General features: G+C 33.4%; 1 protein-coding gene across 2 annotated transcripts in view; it reads right to left on the bottom strand.

Moving 5' to 3' along the window:
* GNAT3 (G protein subunit alpha transducin 3) overlaps positions 1 to 27,144 on the bottom strand; it is a 62,961-nt gene that overhangs the window by 5,576 nt on the left and 30,241 nt on the right. For both annotated transcript variants that reach the window (XM_021063492.2, XM_021063493.2), the window contains exons 2-5: positions 25,763 to 25,805; positions 20,615 to 20,756; positions 12,040 to 12,197; positions 7,750 to 7,878 (exon numbers count right to left, since the gene is read on the bottom strand). In XM_021063492.2, coding sequence (XP_020919151.1) covers positions 7,750 to 7,878; positions 12,040 to 12,197; positions 20,615 to 20,756; positions 25,763 to 25,767 — 434 coding nt within the window. In that variant the 5' untranslated portion in view covers positions 25,768 to 25,805. The remainder of the gene's footprint in view (positions 1 to 7,749; positions 7,879 to 12,039; positions 12,198 to 20,614; positions 20,757 to 25,762; positions 25,806 to 27,144) is intronic.

Here is a 27,144-nt window from a genome sequence, read left to right as displayed (position 1 = left end):
GTAATAACTATATTGGTATATTTAAATTTCAAATAGCTGACTTACTGAAGATAATCTAAAGTTCAATATATTACACTTCTTCAGTATTTTACATTTTATGTATTAACCAAGTTGGGAACATATATATAGAACTAAAATTCCCTGTATATATGCACCAATGCAAAATCATTCCATTTAATAGTAGATTGAAAGAGAACTTGTTCATAAGGTTTAGGAGTTCAATAGTTACGTGGTTTGGAAATTTAAATTGAGTGGGTTTTTCGTTTGTTTGTTTTTGTCATTTGAGGGCTGCACCCGCCGCATATGGAGGGTCCCAGGCTAGGGGTCTAATCAGAGCTGTTGCCACTGGCCTACACCAGAGCCACAGTAACAGCAGATCTGAGTCACGTCTGCGACTTAGACCGCAGCTCACAGCAATGCCGGATCCTTAACACACTGAGCAAGGCCAGGGATCAAACCCGCAACCTCATGGTTCCTAGTTGGATTCATTTCCCCTGTGACATGAACTCCTAAATTCAGTGTTAATAAAGACTATTATAAGTGCTGCTAATTATCAAACCCTCTGAAGTTTCAGTCTTAAAATATAAATGGAGGAAGAAGACAGATTTTGACTTTAGGTTGTGACATGTAAAAATGAACAAACAAATTTAATTTTTAAAATTCAGTAAATATTCTAATGAAGCAAAGATAATAAATAAGTATTCAGATTTTTAAACTTTTGGTCAATAATTACTTAAACTCTGCCGTAAACTTATAAAATAGATACAATTATTATTCCCATTTTTCAGATGAGCCCTTAAAGCAATTTGCCCCAGGCTTATTAACTCAACTAATATTTGTTGAGGCTGCATGTACCAAATACCATGGTAGACTCATTGAATGAAAATTGTTATGCTTTGTTGTGGAGCTCATTAAGTACAAGTCTGCTTACTTAGACTAGAGGTCTCCAACAAGTACACACTGTCAACTGTTAGCTATCAAATGCTCCAAGCAGATTGGAATTATTTTTGTTGTGGAGTCTTCTTTCCCAGGTTAGACAGGAGCTCTATGTGTTGCAAAATTTTAAAACTCTCCCCTTCCCAAGGGTTTTGTTCCATTCTTTTAATGGACCATCTAGCTATCTTCTGACATTGATTATTCAGCTTCTTTGCAGCCTATTGATATTAACACCTCTGTATGAGAGGCAGCTTTCTCCTCTTAAGTCAAATACCTACAATTAGTAAGGCATATAACTTATGTAATATGATTTTGAACCCATTGTTTCTTGCAACAAATCTTGCAGCCCCCAGTAAAATGTTTTAATAGGCTTAGTTTTTGCCCAAGGAAGAGAGGACAATGATTACTCAGTCTTAAGGTTTTATTCATGTTGATAAAATGGCTTCTGAAAGTCTTACTCAAATCGCATGCTAGTAATCCTCCCATTTGATGACTCACTGGATAAATACTATTTTTTTCCTATGCAGATTGACATTAGCAACATAGGTCCAGAAAGCGTTGAACTAAGCTGTTTACTATTATTGAGCTGAAATGCTCATTAGCAAATCAGACCCATGGCTGGAGTTTTGCTTTTATGTTGATTCTACTGAATGTTACATTAGCTTTAAGAACAGTTATATTTTGTTTTGCTCCTATTGTAATATTTATTTTTTACACATCCCTTTTCACATAAGCTCTACTTCTAAATTTTTTAAAGTGATGATTTACTTTAGAGTTGTAGGGCACTACAACCTATTGAAACAATTTTGATATTCCCAAAGTGGAGCACTGAAGAAATATAAATATACATTCCATCATAACTATTCTGAGAAAAAATAGAAATCAGAGGAAAACCTGTATACTTGGAGTCTGTATACCTGGATAGGTCACATCTACAGGGACAATTAAGAGCATGGCTATATGACACAGTTTAATACTCTTAATTCTATAAATAGTTAAGGTAACCAGAGCTTTAATGATATTAAATGGAAACTGCAGTTCTCATTTTGGAAAGGCTTTTTGTTTTATGTATGTATTTATGTATGTATTTAATAGACACATGTTTCCTTAAGTCAGATATTTAAGGAATTTTAAATATTAAGGTAAAAAATGTTTAAGTGTCTGAAGTGAATGATGTAATTAGATATTCATAGGGCAGCTTTTAAGCAACAACTGAATATCAATTATTTGTTAAACTGCCTGTGGTATTAATACAGGGCAAGCCATCAGAGTTTTATGGCTTTATGTTAAACAGTTGAGTAAACAATTGAGTTTTATAGTTCATTTTAAACAGTTGGGAGAGCTATTGAGTTTTATTGATTTATATTTAACAGTTGGCTAAATATTTGAACACACGAGATTATTCACATGTTATATCAGAATAGACCATTATGAAATAATAAGCCCTTTGTTATACTTGCAAAGTCATCGCTTAGTCTAGGATAGCTGAAAATTAATATTGCTACTACCACTTATTTGTGTGATGTCTTTGTTCATCCTATAGACATGTTACTCTCTTGGAAAAATAAAAATTTCTGGCATCATTATATATTTGGCCACAGAAAAATAAGATAATCTGAGTAGAAATTTATTTTAAATTATTCTCTTGAATGAGATTTGTTCAGAATATTTGACTATGCCAGAATTAGTATAATGTTTTTAAATTTTACTTTTTAACTGGCATATAGTTGATATACAAAATTACCTTATTCAGGTGTACATCATAGTGATTTGACATTTAATATACATTATAAATTGATCACCACAACAAGTATAGCTATAAAGTCTTAAGATGGGTACATACATCAGGGTCAACAGTTGGATCTATGTTACCCCTACACAACCATAACAAAACGGCCCAGCCAAGTCTTTCCCTGGTGTTCAGTTCTGAAAGTAGATTAGGGCAAATAGTTGCACATACAAAGGATATGCACAGAAGCCATTCTAAATTCCTTAATTGCTTGTGATTAAAAAAAGAAGAAGAAGAATCAGAAGGATTTATGACCAAAAGGGAGCCTGTGTCTCTAATTGTTAATACCATTATATATTTTCTACTAATTGTGTTTTTGTAACTTAAACTGCCCACTAGATAATTCTGTGATTATTGAATAATATGATTCTTAAAGTCATTAAACTAATTCTATCATGAGAATAAATTAGATATCATCTTATAGTTTTGGTAACTTTAACCATGAACATACCTGAAACAAATATATAGTGACACTTGGATTATTGCTCTATGGCATCTAATAGAGAATAACAAAGCTAAGTTGAAATATAGCTGCTGGACAACCAGACTCACTGCTAAGTTGATTCATACCTTCACAGGAATGAATACAATATGAATTATTCAACTTCAAATTCAAAACAATTATAATTTATTTCACATCATATATCCACTAAACACTGTTGAAAACAGTTATGTTACACTTGTAAAATCTGAAGCCCTACATTGTAATAGCCACTGATGTCTTTTCTCTAGCTTTCATATGGTTTTATGTCCTTTCAGTTATGTTTTTTAATCATAGAGCAGTTAGGGAGAAATGACTTCTCTATCACTGATACATCCTTATACAAGTTCTTTGTCCAAGGAATGATTTTATAACAATAAAAGAGCTCACATTTGCATTACATTTTCCATGTGAAAGGGCTTTAATACCTGTAAAGATAGTTAAGTTTACTAGTTTGACAGTCGGAGTTTTGGTTTGATAAGAACTCTAAGGTAATTTCCATTAAATCAGGTAATACATGAAGATGATACTATACATTGACAGAGAGAATTTTTTCATTTTGGTGTTCCTGTTTAAAATTCTACAGTTCTTTAATTTAATATGTAAATTAAGCCTTTAGTTTTAAATACTCTTAGGATGATTTATACTATGTGAATACAAATCAATGGTAATGTAAGTACCTGAGCACTTACTGCAATCAAGGTGGAAGTTAAAATATTTTTATACTCCCTATTTTGAAATACCATGAAATTTTATATTGCGAAAGTCTGTGCAGTTTTGGATAATCCTATTTAGCACCTCAAAAAAGTGATTTAACTATGAGAATTTATTAAGGGATTAATCACTTGCTGTGATTAAACTTAAAAATGTATTTAAATGATTTAAAATAGTTCCTTAAAAGTATATACATCTGAGTATTTAATTTTTTACAGTAAAATCTAAGTATTTTCAAATTTTCATTGTTTAAACATTTGTTTTTGGAGTAATTCCCTGCATTCTCTTTCTCATAGACAAGGCCTTTGATACCATATACTCTTGAGCCAGAGAGAAAGAAAAACCTATTAAGAAAACAAAGGAGCTCAAAACCTGTTTCAATGGAAACAGGTAGAAGGAAAGAGGTAGTAGTTGCAAAATGATAGGTCAAAATAGGTCTTAACTCAGCTTCACAATCCAATTTGCAAACATCTGACATTTTAGCACTGATACTATAATAGAGAATTAGCAAGACCTTCCTCATTTCTTCATGAAGGTAGGCAATATACAAAAGTAGAATAGATCTATATATACAACTTAAAAAGTAGAAAGTACATATTACTTAAAATGCTATATATAATGACAAACATAACCAGAGAATCACAAAACAACAGGAAAATGATGATGCACCAATGGGAGTCTAGCATTCTCATGCAAATGAGATATTCTACCAAAAATTAATTTAAAAAAATTTTATGAATATTGATATTACTTAGCTCTGAGTGAACTAGATGTTTCAGGAAATGAGCATGATTTTCTGAGGTATTGTGTGTCCACTGGTAATTGTCACGTGCCCTTGTTTGAGAAGCACAGTCTTAAGAAGTACTTCAGAGCCTTGACAACTGAAATATATCTTCCCAACAGGCTGTCATTTTTATCTTCGCTTCCCTCTTCTCTCTGAAGGGAATCATGCATAACCAACAACACTGGAAGTAGCATTCACTCTACAGAAAAAGGATGGTTTTCATACCAATGTACCTTATATCCCATCAATGATAAGCAGTAGGAAATAGGATTTTTGAAGTTAGAAAGACATGCCTTCCAATCACAGTTCTAGCACTACTGTGTATGATCTTAGGAGGAATATTTAATCTTGTTTTCAGCCTGCATTTATTGACTATTTTCCTTCATAAGGACAGAAATGCCCATCCACCATGTTACAGTAAGGGTGTAAAGATAGTATCATACATGCATGGCATAGTACATTTCTTCAGCCCACTAGAACTGACTGTGTGCCTACTGTGGGCTAGCCACTGTGATAGTCACAGGAGATAGAGTTGTTAGCAGACATGGCCCCTGACCTTCTGGATCTCAGAGCATATGAGACAGAAACAGAAACAAAAAGAATGGAATGATTAAAAAAAAAAGACAATTTCATATATTGGTAAGTTTAAATACAGGAAAAATCTTGTAATATTATCAATCTTGTAACATTACACTGGCATGGCCAGGAAGAGCTGTTTAATGTGTATTTCTTCCCAACTCTACATTCAGTGACATCATATTGGTAGGTTGAGATGGGCTATTGTTGGGATGTTTACACCCAGGAAATTCTCAAAGGCTGAAAATCAGACTGCTCCCCAACTACTGTCCCTGAAAACCTGTTGTTATGTTTACCTGAACTCTGCAGGGATGTTCAGGGGTGGTTAATAGATAGGATGGTCAAGACTCTGTGAGAAGACAACGTTTGATTTGTAAACTTCATGATAAGAAGTGCCCAATCCTTGCAGAGATCCAAGGTCTGAGATTTTAGGCAAAGAGAACAGCAAGTACTAAGTCTCTAAGGCTTACTTAAAATGTTCAAGGAAAAGATATTTTTAAAAATAATTCATGGTAGTGACTATTTCCAACAAGATACTAAATGGGTTGATGTTGTATAAAATTACCAGGGTTGGGAGCTTCTGGGTGTTCAATATATGCTATTAAGTTTCAAAATTGGCTTATGATCCAGATAGTCTGGGATCCAGAAAATTCCATTAGCCTTGTAAAATAAGCTAACAAGTTATAACTCTGCTAGGACTCGAGTTCAACTAATCTTTACAACAACTTCCTTAGCAAGTGAAGAAAAGTTTGCTTTATTCCTCAACAACTGTTGGTAATTAATGGAGAACCTAGGATTGGAGCCTTGGTAGGATGAGCCGAAAGACCTACACTCAGCTTCTAGTCTGTGTTTCACTGAGAAATTTGGAGAGGAGAAAGGAAAGTATGCCAAAAGTGCTTCAACAGGCTTAGGAGGGCCAAAAGGGAGGAGAAATTGGACTTAGACTCTCAAAGGAAAACCCTGAAAACTGGAGCAAAGATCAAGAGTCTGGAGAAAGTAGTTGCCAGAGGGGAACTGTAGCATACTAATGACAAGCCAGAAGACAAGCTTTGCTTACATTTGCCAAGAGGAATGTTGATACCAATCTTTGTACTCCCTCTATCCTGGCTTGATCTTGGGTAATTTTTCAGAAAATTAACTATTTTTGTGGGCCTGAATTTTATAAATTTTGAAGGCCTTTTTTCCATATTAACTTGCACATATCCTGGCCATCTAGGTAATAACTATCCTAATTATATATTGTATGCCAACCATTTTAATACTTCATGAAACTTAAACATTGATCCCACTGAAACAATTTTTCCTCAGAAATGGATACAAGTACTTCGAAGCAAACTGTAAAATATTTTGTTCAAGTTCTGTGAAAAATGTCCTTGGTAATTTGATAGGAATTGCACTGAATCTGTAGATTGCTTTAGGTAGTATAGTCATTTTGATAATACTAACTCTTCCAATCCATGAGCATGTTATATCTTTCTATCTATCTGTGTCATCTTTGATTTTTTTCATCAGTGGCTTGTAGTTTTCAGAGTATAGGTCTTTTGTTTCTTTAGGTAGGTTTACTCCTAGGTATTTTATTCTTTTGGATGCGATTGTAAACGGGATTGCTTCCCTAATTTCCTTTTCTGCTTTTTCATTATTAGTATATAGAAACGCTGTTGATTTCTGTGTATTGATTTTGTATCCTGCAACTTTGCCAAGTAATTCATGCTATTTTTGTCCATATTTTCTATGTTTTAAAAATATTCCTATTATTGTATACATCAATGACTTACATTTTTATTGACTTTTAAAAGTTACTAAAAGGTACATCTAAAACATTGTTTCAATGTTTAATATTCCATCTCATCCACAATCCATAGGGAGAGGTCCTTAAGGGATATTTTCTAACACTTTGGTATGGATTTATATTCCTTGCTATAGTAAATGAGTAATTTAGTAATAAAATTTCTTGAAAAGTCTTGATAATATAACAATGAAAATAGTGGGCTCATCTTTATACCAAACTGTACTTATAAAATAAGCCTTGTTATTCCAGTAAATAGCACCATATTCAAATAGTTCTCGTATCAATTATTTACATTTTTCAAATTAAGGAAACAATAAGAATATTTCAAGCAAATGGGAGTAGGAAGATAAAGGAAATGGGATCCCTGGCACCTGTTGCTTAATGTTATTTAAATAAACTGACTTTTTTTTTCAAAGTAAGTTATCAGTTTCAAGTAAGAGGAAAATACAGTGTAGCTCCCACCTGCTTAAAGACAGAGGTATTTTCCTTGGAGGGAAGGATGAGGTTCAGGATGAGGGTTGGCATGTAGAGCTATAGGAGGGCCATCAAAGACAGTGGTAATGAAAGTGAGTAAGGACTCACCGCATTTGACCATGGGTTAGAGCTCTTCTCCATGAAGAAATATTGAGGCTGATACATATTTCTGTTGATATTCTGTTAAAAAATACATTTGATCATACCTGAAATGCAAGTCTTTAAATGAGAACTGGGTTTCAATGATTCCAGTTGTTTTCACTCGAGAATGTAGAACATCTTGCTCATTTGGGACATATCCAGGAGCTGCTATTCTGTCCAAATCATTTAGGTAGCTAATAAAACAACAACAACAACAAAAATAGCTAGTATATATATATTTTTTTAACTTTACATTTTAAGATACCAGAATTCAATACAAATGAGTATTTTGTATAGAGTTCATTAAAATGATTAAACTCCAGACTGGTGATCTTCAAACTCTGCTCCTCTGAATTCCAAGAGCTTGGTGGCTGGGACATTGCAGAGCACTGAGTGTGACACACAGCTGACCTGTGGAGTTTGTTTAAAGGTGGCTGGGTGAATACTGCCTTATCTTGTACTTTATGAAGCTGATGTGATGGATTCATTGGTGTCTATGTAGACATTTGAGAGGAGAACATTCCTTGTAGGACTGAGATCATCCCCCAAAATGCTATGTTGTAATCATGGTCAGTCAAAGAGTCTCAAAATGCTGTACTTTGTATTTAGACGCTTTGAGTTATAAGAGAGTGATTGGTTTCAGTATAATGCGAACGTTAGTGTATTGTTTCTCCTGGATGTTCTAACTTAGGAATCAGAACCATTTTAATTAAGTACTAGTTATCTCAGTTGTTGATTCATGCTGAATCTTTGAATTTCATGTTGAACCTTTGTTGATTCATGCTGGAACAAATTTGTGAAATTGCTGACTCACTCCTTGGGACAGAGACCTGAACTTAAACACTGTAGCCTCTCCTACTTCCTCTTCTCTTCCATCAGTGCATCACTCTATCCTTCATTTTTACACAGAGGCCACATTTAAAAACCTCCTGTTACCAGGTGAAATACTGTCCTCTTTCTGCCTGTAGGATCTAGGTGTGGTAAGAGGCAGGAGTGAGACTGATTAAGCTGTGTGCTCTATAAGAGTCTATTAGATTAGAGGAAATAAACTGCTCTTAGCTTTATCTGACAAACCAGATCATATCTTTTGACTAAAACAGTGTTTTATTGCTTTTTTTAAAAACACTTTAAAACAACTTGTTCTATACTTTTGATATGAAGGCTCTAGAAGCTTAGTTATATAACTATTTCTATAAAAAAAATTTAAATAAAGATAGCAATAACCTGGTAATGTTTTTGTGACAAAATTGGACATTATACTGAACCAAGTTTAAACATATGATCTAAATAGAAAGATCATAATGAGCATGCGGCAATCTAGTCAGAATTTGAGAGGTATAATCTACCTGAATATTAGATATTATTCAAAAGTTGAAATTGTCAGGGACTAAGCTGAAGAGCTGTCTTTCTGGGCACCTTGAACAATGCCTTAAAAACCAATGCTATTTTATTTTTTAAAATAAATTGAACAACAATTAGATACTTTATTCTTAGAGGATCTTTCTGCTTTTAAGGTGAAATGAACTAAACGTTGTAAAATGCCCCAAAGAACTTTTGGCCAAGGACAAAGAGACAATCACACTTTAGAAACATGTACATGTAGAACGTGAAAATTTATCACCATGTTTTATTCTAATAAAGTTTAATTTAAAAAAGATGAATCATGATAATTATATCAGAAGAAAGTATTGGGAGATTTTTCTAGTTTATCCATTTTCTCCTTTGAAGCAAAGTCCTTGATGAATTTCCTTTTAACTCAGGCTGTATATCTGGTAGTATACTATTGGTCAACTGGTTCATGCAGGAGTAAAAATAAAAACATACTTGCTATGATAGAGATTAAAATCATTTAAATGACAGCTAAATGAATGCTTTGGTAAAGACACATTTTAATGTAACTTTATTTGCATGTATAAATGACTTCAAGCAAAGCAGAAGCATTACCAGAGTGACAAATTTGCATTTAAAATGCTCATTTTAATAAACAAATATAGAATTTGGGTGCTAAAACTTTTAAACCAAACCAGAGGCCCTAAATATCTATAGCTCAAATCACTGAAAAAATATCTTATTCTTTGACTAGTCATGTAAAAATAGTATTTTTCCTGGTGAAGTCTATGTTAAATCTTAAAGCATATGGAATTTAAATTGCACACTTGACAGTGCCACTCAACAAACCATGACATGACGTATTAAAATCTTTTCGACTGCCATGATGATGCTTTTCTTTCAGTTTGCTGGTACTGATTGGCAGGAAGGTGTTATGTTGCCAACAAAAACCTTGCCTGATTAGGACTCACCTCTTTGTTGGCCTCAACTTAAAATATATCTAGGTTTGAGAGAATAACAAATATCTCACTTTCACACACAGCAAAAAATGGATAGATGGAAAGAAGGGAAGAAAGAAGTAAAGAAAAGAGAGTAGGGAGGTGGTGAGAAAGAGAGAGGCTGGAAAAGAAAGACCACTGCCCTATATAATGCATATGAAATAAACTCGATGTGGTATCAATCTGATATTTAGATTTAAAATGTAAATGTAATGAAGTATTTTTTAAAAACACTATTTTTGGAAGAAAGCAGTGGCCTTCTCTGTAAGGATCCCTAAGGGCAAAAAAGTTAACATTTACATTTTTTGATTTTATATGAAAACTTTCTTAGACATGGAGGAAATCAACTTTCCTGTTGTTATTCTACTACACTATACAAATCTATCTGGGTACTTAAAAACAATTATATTACTGGCAACATTCAAAAAATGGATGCAAATAGATACTCTATAGATGTGTTTAACTTGAAAAACAGACAAATGTTTTTAATATGAATCTATAATGTGACAGATATTCCCAGTGTAAAATATATGTATCAAAACAAAGGTAAAAGCTAAAACTAAAGATAAAAAATTCCAGGAACCACAACAAAATGCCATCGTATTTGCCCATTTGGGGTATACAACATGTAAAAGTTTTTGCTATCAAAAAGCAAAGAATTTGGTAAACATAATTATAATTATAAATATATTTCTTACATTATTTTGAGGGAAAATTGTGTTTATTCAATAATGAGTATTTAAAAATAAATGCATTAATTACAGATCTTAATGTATCCTTCTTTTCCTCCCTCCCCAGAATTTTGCTAAGTAACATTTTATGAGAGTATTTCACAATTCAGTTTCTGATGAATTGTGACTGCTTTTGTCGATGATTCATATAGAAAGCAATATTTTCTATAGTACAAAGTAGTATTAAAATGGGACTAAGCACTAGGACACTTAGAAAAAGAGTTATTCAAGTTTATATTATCAAAGGATGATATCCATTCTTTGCTTCATCTGAGAGAAAAGAACAGGACTTTCCTCTAAAGACAATATGTCCATTGGATTTTGGAATTTAAAACGAACATGACTGCATAATCATAGAAAACTGTTGTTAAATTTTTCTAGAATTTATGTGATTTTTCTCTCCATAATTCTTCTACTCATCATGATTAAAAATTTGAAGTTTTATTGTTCTGTCCTCAAATAATCTTTCATTTGTTTAACTTTACTTTTTTTTTTTAAGTACTGCTGGTATGTTCTATTGGGAGTCCACCAGAAGAACTGTACTTAAACTCTTTTACACATTCATATGCATGGACATAAATATAAATAGGTAATTAAATTATATTTACATATATGTGAACACATGCTTGCCGGCATGTAACCATGGGCTAAGTTAAGAATCACTTACTAAAATGGAAATTTAAAGTCATTTTGATAGGGAAATTATAAATATTGTTACAATTTCCCAATTCTCTTGTGGCTAAAATTGCTAACTGGTTGTGATTAGCTGTGAAATTAAATAATACTTTTTGAGGCTCAAAAAGAATCCCACAATATACAAATGTTTTTCAAATCAATACAGTACTTCCTTCTAAAATTATGTATCATGTGCCTCAAACCAATTGAGTTAAAGCATGTGTCATTAATAAGATTATTTTAGAAGATGATTTCAGTAACTTGGATAGAAATGAAGTGAATAGCCCAAAACCTCAGTGTGCCTGCCACCAGTTGTCTTCATGCTGAGCGTGGTGCATAATAATTCACTCTTTCTAATGGGGAGAAAATATTTACAGCATATATATCTTAGACAAATATTTTCAAAATTAGTTATTTAAAGTGCTCCTCTAGTTATGTTTTTTACATCTTGTTTATATCATCTTTATCTTTCTAATTTCTCTTCATTTACTTTTTATTTTAGGATAATAAAATTTAAAGCCATAGACTTCTGTCATTTGTGATTACAAATGGAGATCATAGAGAGTTATAGGTCTTAAATGTAAACGTTTCAACTATTGTTCTGTCAAATGTATTCACTTACTAAGCTGCTGAGTCATTGAGTTGATATTCAGATGCCCTTTCAAAGCAGGCCTGAATTCCTGGATCTCTCCACAGTCGTTTTATTACCTCAGCCAACTCAGGCGTCAATCTACCATCTTCCAGGGTATTTGCCATCACATGAAGTTGGCGTTGGTCTTCCTGTAACATTTTTTATGTGAGAAGGATAAAAATGTGTTGTTATTTGGAATAGCACATTATCTGTATTAAAAAACAAAATAGAAGATTTCAGTTTGATGACATCTTATTTCAGTAATAATTTCATTGAACATCTATCAGTATATCTTTAGGTTTATGGAACCTAAGTTACTTATGACAGACTGATGTCCAGAAAAGTTCTAAGTTGCAGAGACTGTGAAATAGTATATGGAAAAGTTAGGATTTTTTTTTTTTTTTGGTAGATATTACTAACTTCAGAACATAATATCAAAAAGGACAACAGTGTTGGAGTTCCCATCATGGCTCATTGGTTAACGAATCTGACTAGGAACCATGACATTGAGGGTTAGATCCCTGGCCTTGCTAAGTAGGTTAAGGAACTGGCGTAGCCTTGAGCTGTGGTGTAGGTCGCAGAGGCAGCTTGGATCCCACGTGGCTGTGGCTGTGGCTGTGGCTGTGGTGTGGCCTGCGGCTACAGCTCTGATTAGACTCCTAGCCTGGGAACCTCCACATGCCTCGGGAGTGGCCCTAGAAAAGACAAAAAAAAAAAAGGATAGCAATGTTTTGTTGCAAGTCCTTTGAGCTTGCAGAAGAACAAAATGCTGTTGTCAAAGAGTAATGAATCTGATCTAATCATGCACATTGTCTTCCTTTTCTTGACCATGGCCAGATAATTTACAGGCAATAAAAATACTAAATAAGAATTAGAGTAAAATGGGAATTAAAACCCAATACACTTAAAATTATAGTTTAAAAATATTTTTTAAAAACAATTCCTATGGCAGCTCAGTGTGCTGTGAACCCTATTAGTATCCATGAGGGTGCGGGTTCGACTTCTCTCAGTCAGTTAAGGATCCAGAATTGCTGTGAGCTGTGGTGTAGGTCACAGGCTCGACTCAGATCAGACATTATTGATTGAAGCCCTAGCCTGGGAACTTCCATATGCCACTGTGTGGCCCTAAAAAGAAAAACAAAAGAAAAAAAATAGATAGTATTATTTACCAACACATACCTCTTTGTAATCATAAAAATTAGCAACAGCAAATATTTTGATCTATACAGTTTTTGAACATCTGTAGGTGTTGTCATTGGCATGCCTTAAGGGCAAATCAATAGGGCAGAGGTGAGACTTCATTAAGAAATAAGAGAAAAGACAAAAGAAATGAAGGAAGGAAAAAAGGAAAGGAAAAGCAAACCTCCTGTTTACTTTAATAGGATATTGGGAGGTGACAAGGGCAGAAGGAAATAAATGTTTGAATAATGTAGTCCACAGTTTATTCAAACTAATAATCAAAATTGGTTTTATGATAATTTTTTTGATTAAGAATTTGGGTTTCAGAATAATTAAATAACTAACCATTATACTAGACAAGGCAAGAAGACAACTGGGCTCAAATGCTGGTTGTAAGACTCCAGAACTCATACTCTTTATTGCTCAGACTCTTCTTAGTACATATTACTATAACAACTCACATGGCACTTAGGATGTAGAGTATCTCACACAATCCTTAAAACAATAGTCACCTAGACACTCTATTTCCTCTATTTTACAAATTAGGAATCTAAAGGTTGAAGGTAAATTTGCCAAATCAATAAAGACAACAGCATCAGAAGAAAGGTCAAACCCAACTATATTTTTCTTCAAAGTTAAGTGTGACCAGTGACATATGTCCAATAGGAACATGATGCTTTTCTGATTCATTGTTATTTTAAATAGATGAGATTGTGTCAGATCTTTTTTTTTTTTTTTTTAGGCCAACAAGCACATGAAAAAATGCTCAACATCACTCATTATTAGATAAATGCAAATCAAAACTACCATGAGATACCACCTCACACCAGTAAGAATGACCATCCTCAATAAGTCCACAAATAACAAATGCTGGAGAGGGTGTGGAGAAAAGGGAACCTTCCTGCACTGTTGGTGGGAATGTAAACTTATAGAACCACTATGGAGAATAGTATGGAGGTACCTTAGAAAATTATACATAGAACTACCATATGATCCATCAATCCAACTCTTGGGTATATATCCAGACAAAACTTTCCTTAAAAAGACACATGCACTTGCATGTTCATTGCAGCACTATTCACAATAGCCAACACGTGGAAACAACCCAAATGTCCATTGACAGATGATTGGATTAGGAAGATGTAATATACATACACAATGGAATACTACTTGGCCATAAAAAAGAACAAAATAATGCCATTTGCAGCATCATGGATGGAACTAGAGACTCTCATCCTGAGTGAAGTAAGTCAGAAAGAGAAAGACAAATACCATATGATATCACTTATATCTGGAATCTAATATAAGGCACAAATGACCCTTTCCACAGAAAAGAAAATCATGGGCTTGGAGAATAGACTTGTGGTTACCAAGGGAGATAGGGAGGGAGTGGGATGGATGGGGTGCTTGGGATAAATAGATGCAGATTATTGCCTTTGGAATGCATTGGCAATGAGATCCTGCTGTGTAGCATCAGGAACTATGTCTGGTCACATATGATGGAGCATGATAATTTGAGAAAAAAGAAGGGGTACAGGTATGTGTAACTGGGTTGCTATGCTGTACAGTAGAAAATTGACAAAACACTGTAAACCAGCTATAACAGAAAAAAAAAGTCATTATATAAAAAAAAATAGAGACTTATTTCACCATTTCACTAAAAATATGCTCTTTGCATGAAAACTAATGGTACCCCTCTCATTGTTAAAGAGATGTTCTGGTACGACTGAGAACCTTATATTATCTTTCTTCACAATCAGATTATATCAGCAAACCAAACTGATCAGATGAACATTAGGCCTCAATTTGAACTGGCCCAAGTCAAAGGCTTTGACCTCATTTTGTTGCATCAGCACAGGGTAAACTTTAAAATCCTTCTCCTTAATTAGATTTGGATGTGAGATAAAATTGGTGAAATATGATCCAGTCACTTTGGCTGGCATCATCCTACATGTTTCTTTCTACATTAGAGTGTTGTTTAGGGCAAATGATGAAAGGAAACAATTTTGTCCCTAAAGGGAAAAATTTGTAAACCAAGCTATTACATACTCTTTTTAATCCTTTAAATATTTACCATTTTAAAGTTATACTTTATGTGTAGAGATATCATGAATATTGTCTAACCTTGAATTAAATGTTATAAATATTTAAATGTTATAAAGATCTTTTTGATTATCACTTACTAGTATCTCCCCCAAGTTTGGTTTTTGTCTTTCGAGATCTTTTATATTTTAGTGCATTGCATACATAGGAAAAGTTGATGATGTTGAATTTCAAACCAGGCTGCACATTGTAAACATGCCAAGCTCTTTAAAAATATATTAATACCAGGACTCCACCCCCACCAACCTATTAAAATGAATCTGAATCTCTGGGTAGTAGGGTCTACAAAAGTATTTTTTAAAATCTCATAAGTGACTCAAATGTGCAGCTTGAGTTGAGAATCCCTGGCAACATACTGTTTATTTTCAAACCATAAATGACATTTTATTGCACATAGGGAATTCAATTCTTGAAGTTCTTTTAAGGTTATCAAAGGGCTAATGTTAATTTAAAGAGTCAAAATTTATGTATTTAAGGGAATTGGGCCCACCAATCAAAGCAGAAGTTTTGAAATATATCATACCAAAATTAACAGCTATTATGGAAAGTCATCTTCTGCATAACAACCAAATTGATTGAACAGTGACATTCTATTGTTAAAGTATGCTTATATTTAAAAAAATAGTCCAGTAATTTCCCATCAAACTAAAAATAAAACCCTAATTCCCTGCTGTGGCTCACAAGGCTCTATGTTATTACCCATGTCTTTATAATTTTATTTTCTGCTTCTATCCACCCCACCTCCAACTTTTGTTTCTCTTTCCTCAAGATACACTGAACTCCTCAACGTTCCTTGAATTCAACAGGCCCCCTTTTCAGAGCATTTGAGAATAGTTGATCTATCCATGTCTTTTCCTCAGCTCATTTCCTACTTCATTCAAGTCTCTTCCCAAACACTTCCTCCTCAAGGATGCCTTCCCTAACACCCTTTCTTTCATTCTTTGATCACTCTCTAACTCTTTAATCTCCTTGACTTTTCATCATAGCACTTGCTACTCCCTATATATCGCATAGTTCTTTTTTCTGTTAGACTGTAAGCATATGAAGGCATAGATTTTATTTTGTTCATTTGTATATCTGTAAAACCAAGAACAGAACCTAACACATAGTACATGTCCCTGAAATACTGTTGAATGAATGAATCAATAAAATGAACATGGCGAATTATCTCAGACCTCATGTTCTAGAGAAACTTGAAAGTATGTCCAATGTTTTTCTAAAAATTTCAAATAATTCCAAGGAGGGTTTGAATGGCATCCTAAAGAAATCATATTTTCCTATGATATTTTTGGAAAAGCTTGGGAATTATATTGGTTCTAGAATGGCTCACTCTCTTAAGATTGGATAGTTCTAGAATTATGCTACATAGAAAGCAAAAACAAATATTTCCTCAAGTTACTCAGACTTCCTTCATGAATATTAGGGACCTCAGATGATCCTAGAACTTAGGACTCACTCTGAATCCTAGAATCATATTTCCAAAGGGAAAAAACATATCAAAGGAGTGAAAGGCTAACATAGCCTAGCAATTTGCAGAAATGCCAGGTTTCAAGTGCCAAGTTTTATTAACGATGGGCTTTTCAGAGCCTTTGATTTCAAGTTTTGTTTAAGTTGTTACAGCACATATGTATCCCAAACATACTTGATTATAGAACTTTCATCATAGAACATCTTGAGGGAATCAGTGTTCTTTAATTCAAAACGTAGGATTCACTTTACAGGGTGCTATGTCAAAGATGGTCACAATAACACTCTAAGTGTCTGATTAAAGTGTTTTAATTTTTAGCATTCTTTTATGTTGGTCTAGTGTTTCAAACACTCTAAAATAGTATATAGTAATATTCAGAGAGAATAAGTAAGTGGCTTTATTATTTCTCCCTCTCGTTGGTTCAACTTTACCCTCTTTAAAAGTTACGTACTCATGAAATTAGTTTATCAAATATTAAACGAAAACATTTAGGAACAACACCCTATTAGCTGCATTCCCCTTTAACTCAGATTCTCTCTCTCATTCTCCTCAATTATAGTTCTTTAAACCCTGTTCTCGTTTCTCCCCATTTCTGAACACACTTAGCTGGACTCCGCAATCACAACTCTTCTGAAACATCTCCCATGATCTCTACATTGTTAAATCCATTAAATTATTCTACTTTCTTGACCTCTTAAGACTTTTCAACTTAGAACACCTCCCTTTGGGGCACTTCTCTTAAATTCTGTGATTCCGTATTCTCCTGTTTTTTTTTTTTCTTTCTTTCTTTCTTTCTTCTTACTATTTCATCCTTTCCTCCAAAGTTTCCCATTCCTCTCCAATAACTGGAAAATGGCGGAGCTTTCAACATTGTTACCTAGGTCTCCATTCTGCTTAATGCCCTTTTCTTCCCAATCGAAGCAATTGATCTCTTCCCTTAGTGTAAATTACATTCCATAGTGTAAGGGCAGGGCAGTAACACTGAGATTTAAATTCCTAACCAAAATATCACCTTTGAACTTTAAATGCACATTTGCAACTTTTGAGACATGTGGATGCTTCACAGAATTATGAAACTATGTACTCACCATTTCCAAAAGGAAACTTGCTTTCCCATCATCACTAGAGATCATCTTCCCTTTTTCAGTAATTGTCTCTACACATGAGGAAGATTTAGCTTCATAGCCATCTGTGCCGCCTTTTTAAAATAGCTGATGCTTTGTAATTACTTGTTCAACATCAGTATTTCTTATCTAGAGGGCAAATACTATTTCCATCTCATGTCCTGCTGATTCCTTACTATATTCCAAGTCCATTCAATTGTTTGCCATAAAAATAATAGTTTAATAAAAAATAAATTTTTCAAATGATGTTGGATTGTAGACGTCAATACATGAATGTTAATGAGCTTACATTCAATGTGATTATTGGAAAATAATAATACCTAGTATTAACTGGGAGATTATATTCTTCAGAACATTGTGTTTATGTGAGTTTCTTACAGTTTTGTTTCCTCTTGTAATAGTCACTGTAATTTAATGAAGGAAGCACTGATACTTTGCGGGTGAAAAAACTGAAACTTAGGTTAAGTAACTTGTCTAAACTCACAGAACCTGTAATCAAAGACACTCATGTATATTTTCTATTAGCACTCTTTTTTTGAATGGTCGTCTATGTGATGGTATACACAATGGTTATATAAAAATATATAAATAAGCAAATCAGAGGCTAAATTGAAAGCCACAGGACACTAGAACTCTAAACCACACATAAGTAAAATGCATAGTAAGTAATATGTTGAACAGTTTATGCAAGGTTAACAGTGTATTAATCTTAAAATCAAATACCAGAGAATGTCTTAAAATTGCTAATTGAAATCAAAATATGAGCTATGTAGTGCCTGACAACTGTCAAATTTGATATTTAAGAACATAGGTGCTCCTAAGAAGTTATGTCAATGGCATAGTGCTGCTTAAGTTACTTTGCTTACACCATTTAACACACAGTTTGAATAAATGACATTTATTTTTATTTTTTAGCATAATGTCAGCAGTGTATGGAGTCCATTTTCACTCCACCTGCATCGTTATGACTCTTATCCAAAAATTTCAGATCTTCAGTGATGACTGACATTACTTATCTGCAAATATTGGGGTGCATGAAGCACAAAATATATTTAAATAAGTAGCAGTAGGCAAGGTTGTGATGCAAATGTATGGAATATTGCACATGCAAATTCAGACATAGCTAAATCATGTGCAAAGGAATGCAGAAGGAACATCTGTTTCAGGACTATTATTGCTTAGAAGAAAGAAAATAAAGTGATATTCTTAAGTGTGAAAAATAGTTTTACAAAACTCCTTACATGGGGAAAAGCACTGTAAGGGAAGACAAAAGTGGATTTTGCCCTAAGCTCTAGCTATTTAATACAAGCCAAATTGCTGCTCATCTATATCCCTTATTTATTTATTTTTTTTGCATCTCTCTTAGGTTTATATTAGATTGCCTTTTCAGGGCCAATTTAAAATCCTAGGTTCATAGGAAAAGCCAGGGTCAGAACAATAATTGAACTACACTTAAATGAAAATATGAACTCTAAGTAATGTAATGGTAAAGGCCAAAAGGCTCTTAGAGTTCAGTTCCTGTAAGCACTGTTTTTACATGTGAGAAGGAAAGCGTAACCTAGAGAAGTAGTTGACTTACCAGAGCCAAGTTGTGGGAAAAGCTAAAAATGGAAGGAGAGGGCAGAACTTCTGACTCTGCTTTACAACCTGCCCCAAGGACATACTTAGGATTTCCATACTCTTCACTGGAAAGTGGCAGAACCAAAAAGGAGCTAGCACGTGAAAGAAGTATTTTTTTTTTTTTTTCATCCAAGGGTTACTTAAATAGTCTAACTCTAAATTGCTGGAGGGTAGGGAGAAGAGAGTATAAATGCCACTTTCTTCTCTGTACTAATTTACCATTCCTCTTTAATTTTATTGTTAATAAAAAAGTTATATAAGAATTATACTGGGAATAGTTCAACTGACATCGTCTAGAGGAAACCAGCTGTTCCTAGAGGAGACAAAAGGAAATGGATGAGTTCTTCCTATGGATTGTACACAATTACTACTTTTGGGGGTGTGATTAACTGTTCCTTGCTTAACACCATAGGTTTCATTTGCCAGCTAAAATAGTTTTATATGTTTGAACATAAAGTGCTTTTAAAAAGGTGGATTTTAATTATTTTAACATAAAATAATTACATTACCAAATATAAAACAGAAGAAAAATAAAACTATTTAAATGATACCTTATAAACAAATTATGACTATTCAAGGATTTATTATACAAACATTTTGTTTGGTGACAATTTTGAATTTTTTTTTTTAATTAACTTCATAAAATAATCCTTACCTTGTGCTGCATAGTCTTTGTAATTATCATTAAGCATTAAGGATAATTATCATGTTATTAAAGTCCCCACGAAATGGCTCATAATTAAACTAAGAAAATGTAATTTGATTTTAGGAACTAAACTCTTTTTCATTTAACAGTTACAGGAAAGTGCTTTTTCTCTAATACAGTGACACTAGGATTGAGTCCTAGAAAAACAGTTAATTTTGAATAAGATTATAGCACAGCATTAAAAATAGAAGTTTCATTTAAAGGAGAATAGAAAATCTTATATTTAACAGAATTAAAGTTTTCAAAAAAATATATCATATTCTTAAAGTTTTTGTGTAGAATAATACTATGTATTTATTAAGTCCCACAGCTTCATGGTTCAAACTGTAGGAACTACAGCCATCATGTGATTATTTGCATACTTACTGCACTTCTGGGATTTGCATAATCAATCCCAAGGGTAGCCATGGCTTTCACAATAGCTAAGATGGATTGCAATGTATTACTGTAAATTACTGCTTTGAACTCCATGCATTCTTGCTCACTGTAACCATTCTTATGGATGATCCTATAATTGAAACGTGAAAATGTTTTGTGAGTTGAGTGGCTAATTTTTTTATAAGACTAAAACACATCAATACTAATTTGCTTAAATAAAATTACAGTACATATTTGTTTAAAAGGGCAGACTTTTGTCCATATGCTAAATCTGAACAATTTTATGGCTTTGGATTTTTTTTTTTCATTGAGATTTAATAAAATACTTTCTTTTGGAGCTCTTCAAGCTAAATACAAAGGATTTAGGATTTACTCTAGATATACCACAATTTTAAATGGAGAGATCATGAGTTTTTACTAAGCAAGATTATTTGCCTCAAGAGCTTAAAGAGAATAATAATTCTCTTGAATTATTCCTAGGACAAATTCTTAGGACAAAGATATATACAGAGCTCCGAAGTTTTTGTAGTGTTTATAACATTATGTCTTGAGGAAGTGAAGTAATTTAGTAAAACATTCACATCTTTTCCTATCACTTAAGACACAGAGGAAAATAGGAGTGCCTGCTTTCTATTTATAACAGTAAAAAAGGCATCCCTTTTAATGGAGGTAGTTACACAGTGTTAAATTCCTTGTCACTTTTCCATCTGCGTACGTGCCACTGAGTTCTCAAAGATGAAATGCCTAGAGATTTAACTTGGCTGAACTCTTCTTTCCCTTCCACTCATTCAATCAGAACTCAGAGTTTACTAAAAGTTTCAGAATACACACCCATTGAAAACTAAAGTCTTTGTGTATGCTAATCGATTTATTGCATTTTACTGTATACTATGTTCTTATTCCTTTCTCATATTTCCTTCGTGTTTTTAAAAGAACTGTGTGTTCGTTAGGCATCCTTTGGATGACATATTTCTAAGTATTTGTGTTGTATCCGTGCACACAGAGGCTTTAGCATAGGGGGAAAAAACAGAAATGCCTCCAAAGATAGTAAAACCTTCAAATACAAGGAATGTCGGTGACAGGAATAAAGACAGTACCTACAACTATTATTTATTGTCTTTAATATTTGATTGCCAATATGGCTGTATTTCTACTTTAAAATGGCCATGTTTGTCTTGCTGTATTAAATACTTAAATAACTTAAGTGAATAAAATATGCAACTAAAAGCATTAAAATGTCTTTATAGATCAGGAATAAGTTCATTAAATAAATCCAAGTTTGCTGTCAAAAATTGAAATTACAATGTTATTTTAATTATTAAATGTAAATGGCAATTATAAATAAATAGGGGGTATTTAGTCTTTCTTCCTGGCACAAGTTCTGATTTCTACCCTTTTATCATAGGATGAGGAAATATCTGTTACCAAGCTAAATGACAAAAGCAGAGTTAATGAAATCAAATTGCTGTAGGACTTGAAGCAACATTGCTTTTCTAGGTGCTGCAATGTCTGTGAGACAGAACTCTACCTGCAAGTCAATTTCTAGATCTGTTCAAATTAATAAGCATTTACTCTAATGTATTTCATGTGCTGAAGAGAATGAATGAATTATAAAAAGTCTCTCCTCCCTAAAAACAGAGACTAGAGTTCCAATGTCCCATGTGGTAGACACAACACACATTAATTAAAATTAAAGAAGGTGAAAAATTTAGTTCCTCAATCACAGTAGCCACATATGGCTGGGAACTACTATATTGGAGAGCACAGATACAACTTTCGTGTCATCACAGAAAGCTCTCTTAAAGAGTACCAGACTACAGGAAGGTACAGTTTAGAGTCTGATTTTAGAGCCTGTGATCTTAGCCACTAAGATATATTGCCATCCATAGTATGCCAGTCCACAGACCTGTTCAAGCTCAGCATTTCTGAAGCAGAAAGTAGGAAGGGGGAAACGATGAGACATTAGGATGGAGAGATGGGCGAGAGATGGGCAAGGGATGGACTCCAAAATACTTGTTTACTGTGTCTAGGCTTTTGATCTTCATGGTCTAGATAAAGAGTTCAATTTATGAAAGAGATACAGTCATCTTTTTAGAAATCATTTGGTTGGCAATGTGAATAATACAATGGAAGAAAGAAGTGGGGGAAGCAGAAAGTACACAGCAAGAGATTATATTAATCCAGGTCAAAAATGCTGAGATTTTGAATTAAGGCAGTGACAATAGGGTTAAGTGACATGTTTGGAAATATAACTTGTGTAAGATGTGTAACAACTTGGTAAGAGAGTGAGAGGTCAGTATAACTATACCTAGATGTATTTCTTTCTCTAAAGTGTTGCTAAAGCTAGTGCTGCTGCAATTCACTTTAGGGGACAAGAGGCCAGATGTGGAGATGTTTAATGTTGTTTATTCTGATTTATACCTATCCGTAGAATACAGACATGTATGTATCTGCTTCCCTAATTATGAAAAAGTGCCTTGAGTTTTAAAGAAACATTCTGGGACAGTCCCTTTGAAGATGGTGGGGAGAAACACTGGACTTCAGCAAATTTCATGTGATCAAAGTGTAAAGGAAGCAGAGGAAAAGCCCAGATTAGAGACAGCAATATTTAAAATGTAGTCAAAGAATCAAGGAGAACAGCATACAAAGTCAGGAGGAGAACTGGGAACTAGAGATTTATCCTAGAAGCCTAAATAAAGTGTTAGGAGGGAAAAGCTCTATAGAGTCAAAAGGAATTAAAGACGGAATACTTCATAAAATGACAATTAGGAGATCATAACTAATGTTAGTAAGGCCACTTTCTATGACATCCCCAAGGCAAGAGTGCTGGAATGGGTAAAGGGCAGATGGAAAATGGAAATGTTCAAGAGGCTAGTGCTGACTACTCTTGACAGGGACTCTACTGAGAAAAGGTAGGAGAGATGAGGAAGAATACAGAGACTGACACTTTTTTAATAATAGTTATTACTTGCTCATTGTAGAAACTGTGAAAAGCTCAGAAAGATTCAAAATGAATGTGCAGGGTAACTTTACATCCTACTACTGACAGCAGTTTTTTCGATATTGATATATGTTCTTCCATTTAAAAAATTATCTATTTTATCATAGTTGAGATAAAGATTTTTATGTAATTTTGCATCTTGGTGTTTCAGTTAACATAAGTATTATCTTTTATTAAAATTTCTCATATATATTTAACTTGTGAATATAAACATTGCAATTGCAGGGTCAATAGTACTATAATTTCACAATCTATTTGCTTGTGTATCTCATATTTTATTATTTTATAAAGACTGATATAACTGTTTATAAATTCCAGTTTTCACATATTTTTATAATTTTTATATTAATTTTATTAAGATTACCAGAAATATATTTAGAAGGTCAATAATTATTTTCCCAGCTTACTGTGTATATTGCAAAATTATTTCTATATACTTATTAGAACATATAATTTTAAAAGTAGCAAAAAATATTCATTTCTCAAAACTTCACCACTATCATGTAATATTATTTTAAAATTATTGTTTGCCAATTTACTACGATGCAAAGTATCTCATTATTTTTATTTTATGTTAAACTAAAATATATATACATATACATATATATATATACACACCCATTTATATGTAGTAGATATTTGAATTCTGCCTTTTGTGAAATGTCCGTGGTCTCTTCCCATTTCTATATATTATACTGGACCACTTATGTTTTTTGTTTAAGGCTGCACCTGCAGCATATGGAGGTCCCCGGGTCAGGAGTCTAACCCAAGCTGTAGCTGGTGACCTACACCACAGCCACAGCAATGCCAGATCCAAACCGCATCTATGACCTATACCACAACCCACAGCAATGTGGGATCCTTAACCCACTCCGAGGCCAGAGATCGAACCTGCAACTTCATGGTTCCTAGTCAGATTCGTTTCTGCTGCACCATGATAGGAATTCCACTTACTGTTTTTCTTAACAACCTATATATTCAGTATTTATTTATATTTATTACAGATTTTTCTAGTTTTCTGTTTTTTTAATTTTAATTTTTATATAGCCAAATAGTTCTTCATTTAGTTCCTTTAAAAACTACATATAACCTCTTAGAGAATGGAGAGAGGTAAAAAGGGTAAGAGGGGTTCAAGCATGATTATAATCTGAAGGAAAAGAACAGGAGGACACAGTAGCAATTTCATAAGGGAAGGTGAGATGACTTGGGGGCAAGAATGAAGCTGAGAACCCAAAAGTAATGTGGTCAGGCGTCATAATAAAGAAGTCCTATTCTTCAAAGACAGGAAAAAAGGTCAGACATTTGTGGCAGGTACAGGTGAAAGGAGATTTCAAAAATGGGGCTTAAATATTGGTTGTTACAGACCTTATATGACATTGCTACCTGGGAAGAAGAAGAAAACATTGTTTAGATTACAATTAGACAATGTGATCAGTAGCTGGGACCACTGCCGCATAGGATATATTCCACAGAACAAGGTCCTCAAACATAATGTAAAATAAGCTCAAAATTGATTATCCTCTTCTCCCACAGGAAAAATTATCTTTTAAAATTCTCTAGCAGTGACAGAGCCTTGAGGTTTCATACTCATTTCCACTTCTCAAGGCAATTTTACTCATTTAGACATTTTTGTGTGTGTTCATAGTGTCCTTATTAAGAATTTCAGGTCTTATTAAAAGAGAAAAAAATAAAGAAAATAAATGAAAAATGAAATTGAAATCCATGGCAGTAATAATTTGAAATAAGCATTTCATTCCTAGTTATGTGTGATACCAATTAGATTAAAAACATTGCTTCCTCCTAAATTCAAATGGATCATTGACATATTTTGAAATGATTATGGCTTCTGCTTACAATATTATGACCCTAGATCATTCCCTATTAATAGATTTAAGACATAATTGCTTTAGTACTCATCTTCTTGAGAGGCAAAATTAAAAAGAAAAATGGAAATTATACATTACTCATCTGTTACGCTTTCTGCTAAATGATGGGAGAAATATATGCACAGGAATTGTGACAGGTCTGCCACTACATGTGTTTGAGACACTAACATATTTTCCAAAAGTATTTAAGAATGGTCAAATACATGGATGGATATTAGATATTAAACCTTTAAAATAGTGAGTACCTACTTCATTTGTTTCACAATGGTACTTTTTCCAGATTCTCCTGCTCCTGCAACAGAAAGATGGGAGCATTATCAACTGATGCACCAACTTCACACAGATATTAAAACATGTGACTTCACTTGATTGTGAGCAAATCTTTGATAGACATCTTTCCTATGTAAGGAAAGAAAGTAATCTTGTCGTCTTGAAAGATATTATTAGCTATCTGTTTTCCAAGATAGTAGCAGCCCCTCTATTTTGATATTAGATTCAAATAAAAGTCTGGCTCCAAGGTAGTGTATCTTCTAAAACAAGAAGTGTATATCATCAGGAAAAAAAAATGGTTCCTAGTCGGATTCGTTAACCACTGCGCCACGACGGGAACTCCAAAAAATGGTATTATTGCTTTTTAACATAATTTGGAAAGCTTCTCTCTCCTGAGTTTGCACTCCTCCCCCAAATCCAAATTTATAGCCGCTAGATAATTCTCCTTTTCCAAGAATGTTTCCCCATATATCCTACCTGATTAAATAGCAAGGAAAAAAAGAGGGAGACAATAACCCTTGTTTCTAGAATGTTCAAAGCATATTCTGGTTGAAGGAAGGGCTCTTGTCTTCATCATTATATTTACCTAGTTACACAGTTCTTTTATCTTCTGTTTAAACATGAGAAAGTTGCAAAATATTAAGCAAACCTAAAGAGCCTATGGGTAATAATGGTATGGGAGTGTCTGAAAATGGATTACACATTCCTGAGGAGGGACAGGGGTCAGTGGTTATACCATAGGGAAGCAGTTGCATTTATCTGGGATACTTATTTAGTCAATGATATACAATACACAACTTTTTATTATGGTTTGTAAATGCAGAGGGATAAAAATCTCACATGATTTTAAAAATTTAAAACATGAACCTTTAATGAAAAAAATCAGTAATGGTTTTAGGCTATGCCTCAAGGCCCTTTAAACATATTTCTTGAGTCTACTTTACCCTTAAGGAGTATTTATTTGGGAAATGAAAACCAAGAAGTACTGAAATAAAGTGTGATAACCTAGATTTGAGAGTTTGGCTCTGTGCTCATATTTATGTGTGTGTGAGATATCTTCAGTAAATCCTTTAACCTCTTAGTTTCCTCATCTATAAACCGAAAATACTTACCTTAAGATTATTAGAAGATTTTGAGATAATATACTTGAAATTATTTGCAGACATAATACAAAATAAAACATGAAGTGATGTTATCTGAGATTCTAAGGACATAAGAAATTTTGCAGTTTTATAAAGCTAATAGTCTAAAGATACCCTGCATGAATTAAACAAATGATGTAGGAGAAAAAAAAAAGTCCATGTGGAAAAAGAACATTGATTTCTAAATGACAACAAACCAAAATTAATTTGAAGTGGTTT

Source organism: Sus scrofa, chromosome 9, assembly GCF_054392235.1.
Source record: "Sus scrofa isolate SSC_HxYL_T2T_F1_AM1 chromosome 9, Sscrofa_HxYL_maternal_Yorkshire_Landrace_v2.0, whole genome shotgun sequence".
Lineage (NCBI taxonomy): Eukaryota > Metazoa > Chordata > Mammalia > Artiodactyla > Suidae > Sus > Sus scrofa.
This window is presented reverse-complemented; position numbering and strand designations above follow the sequence as displayed.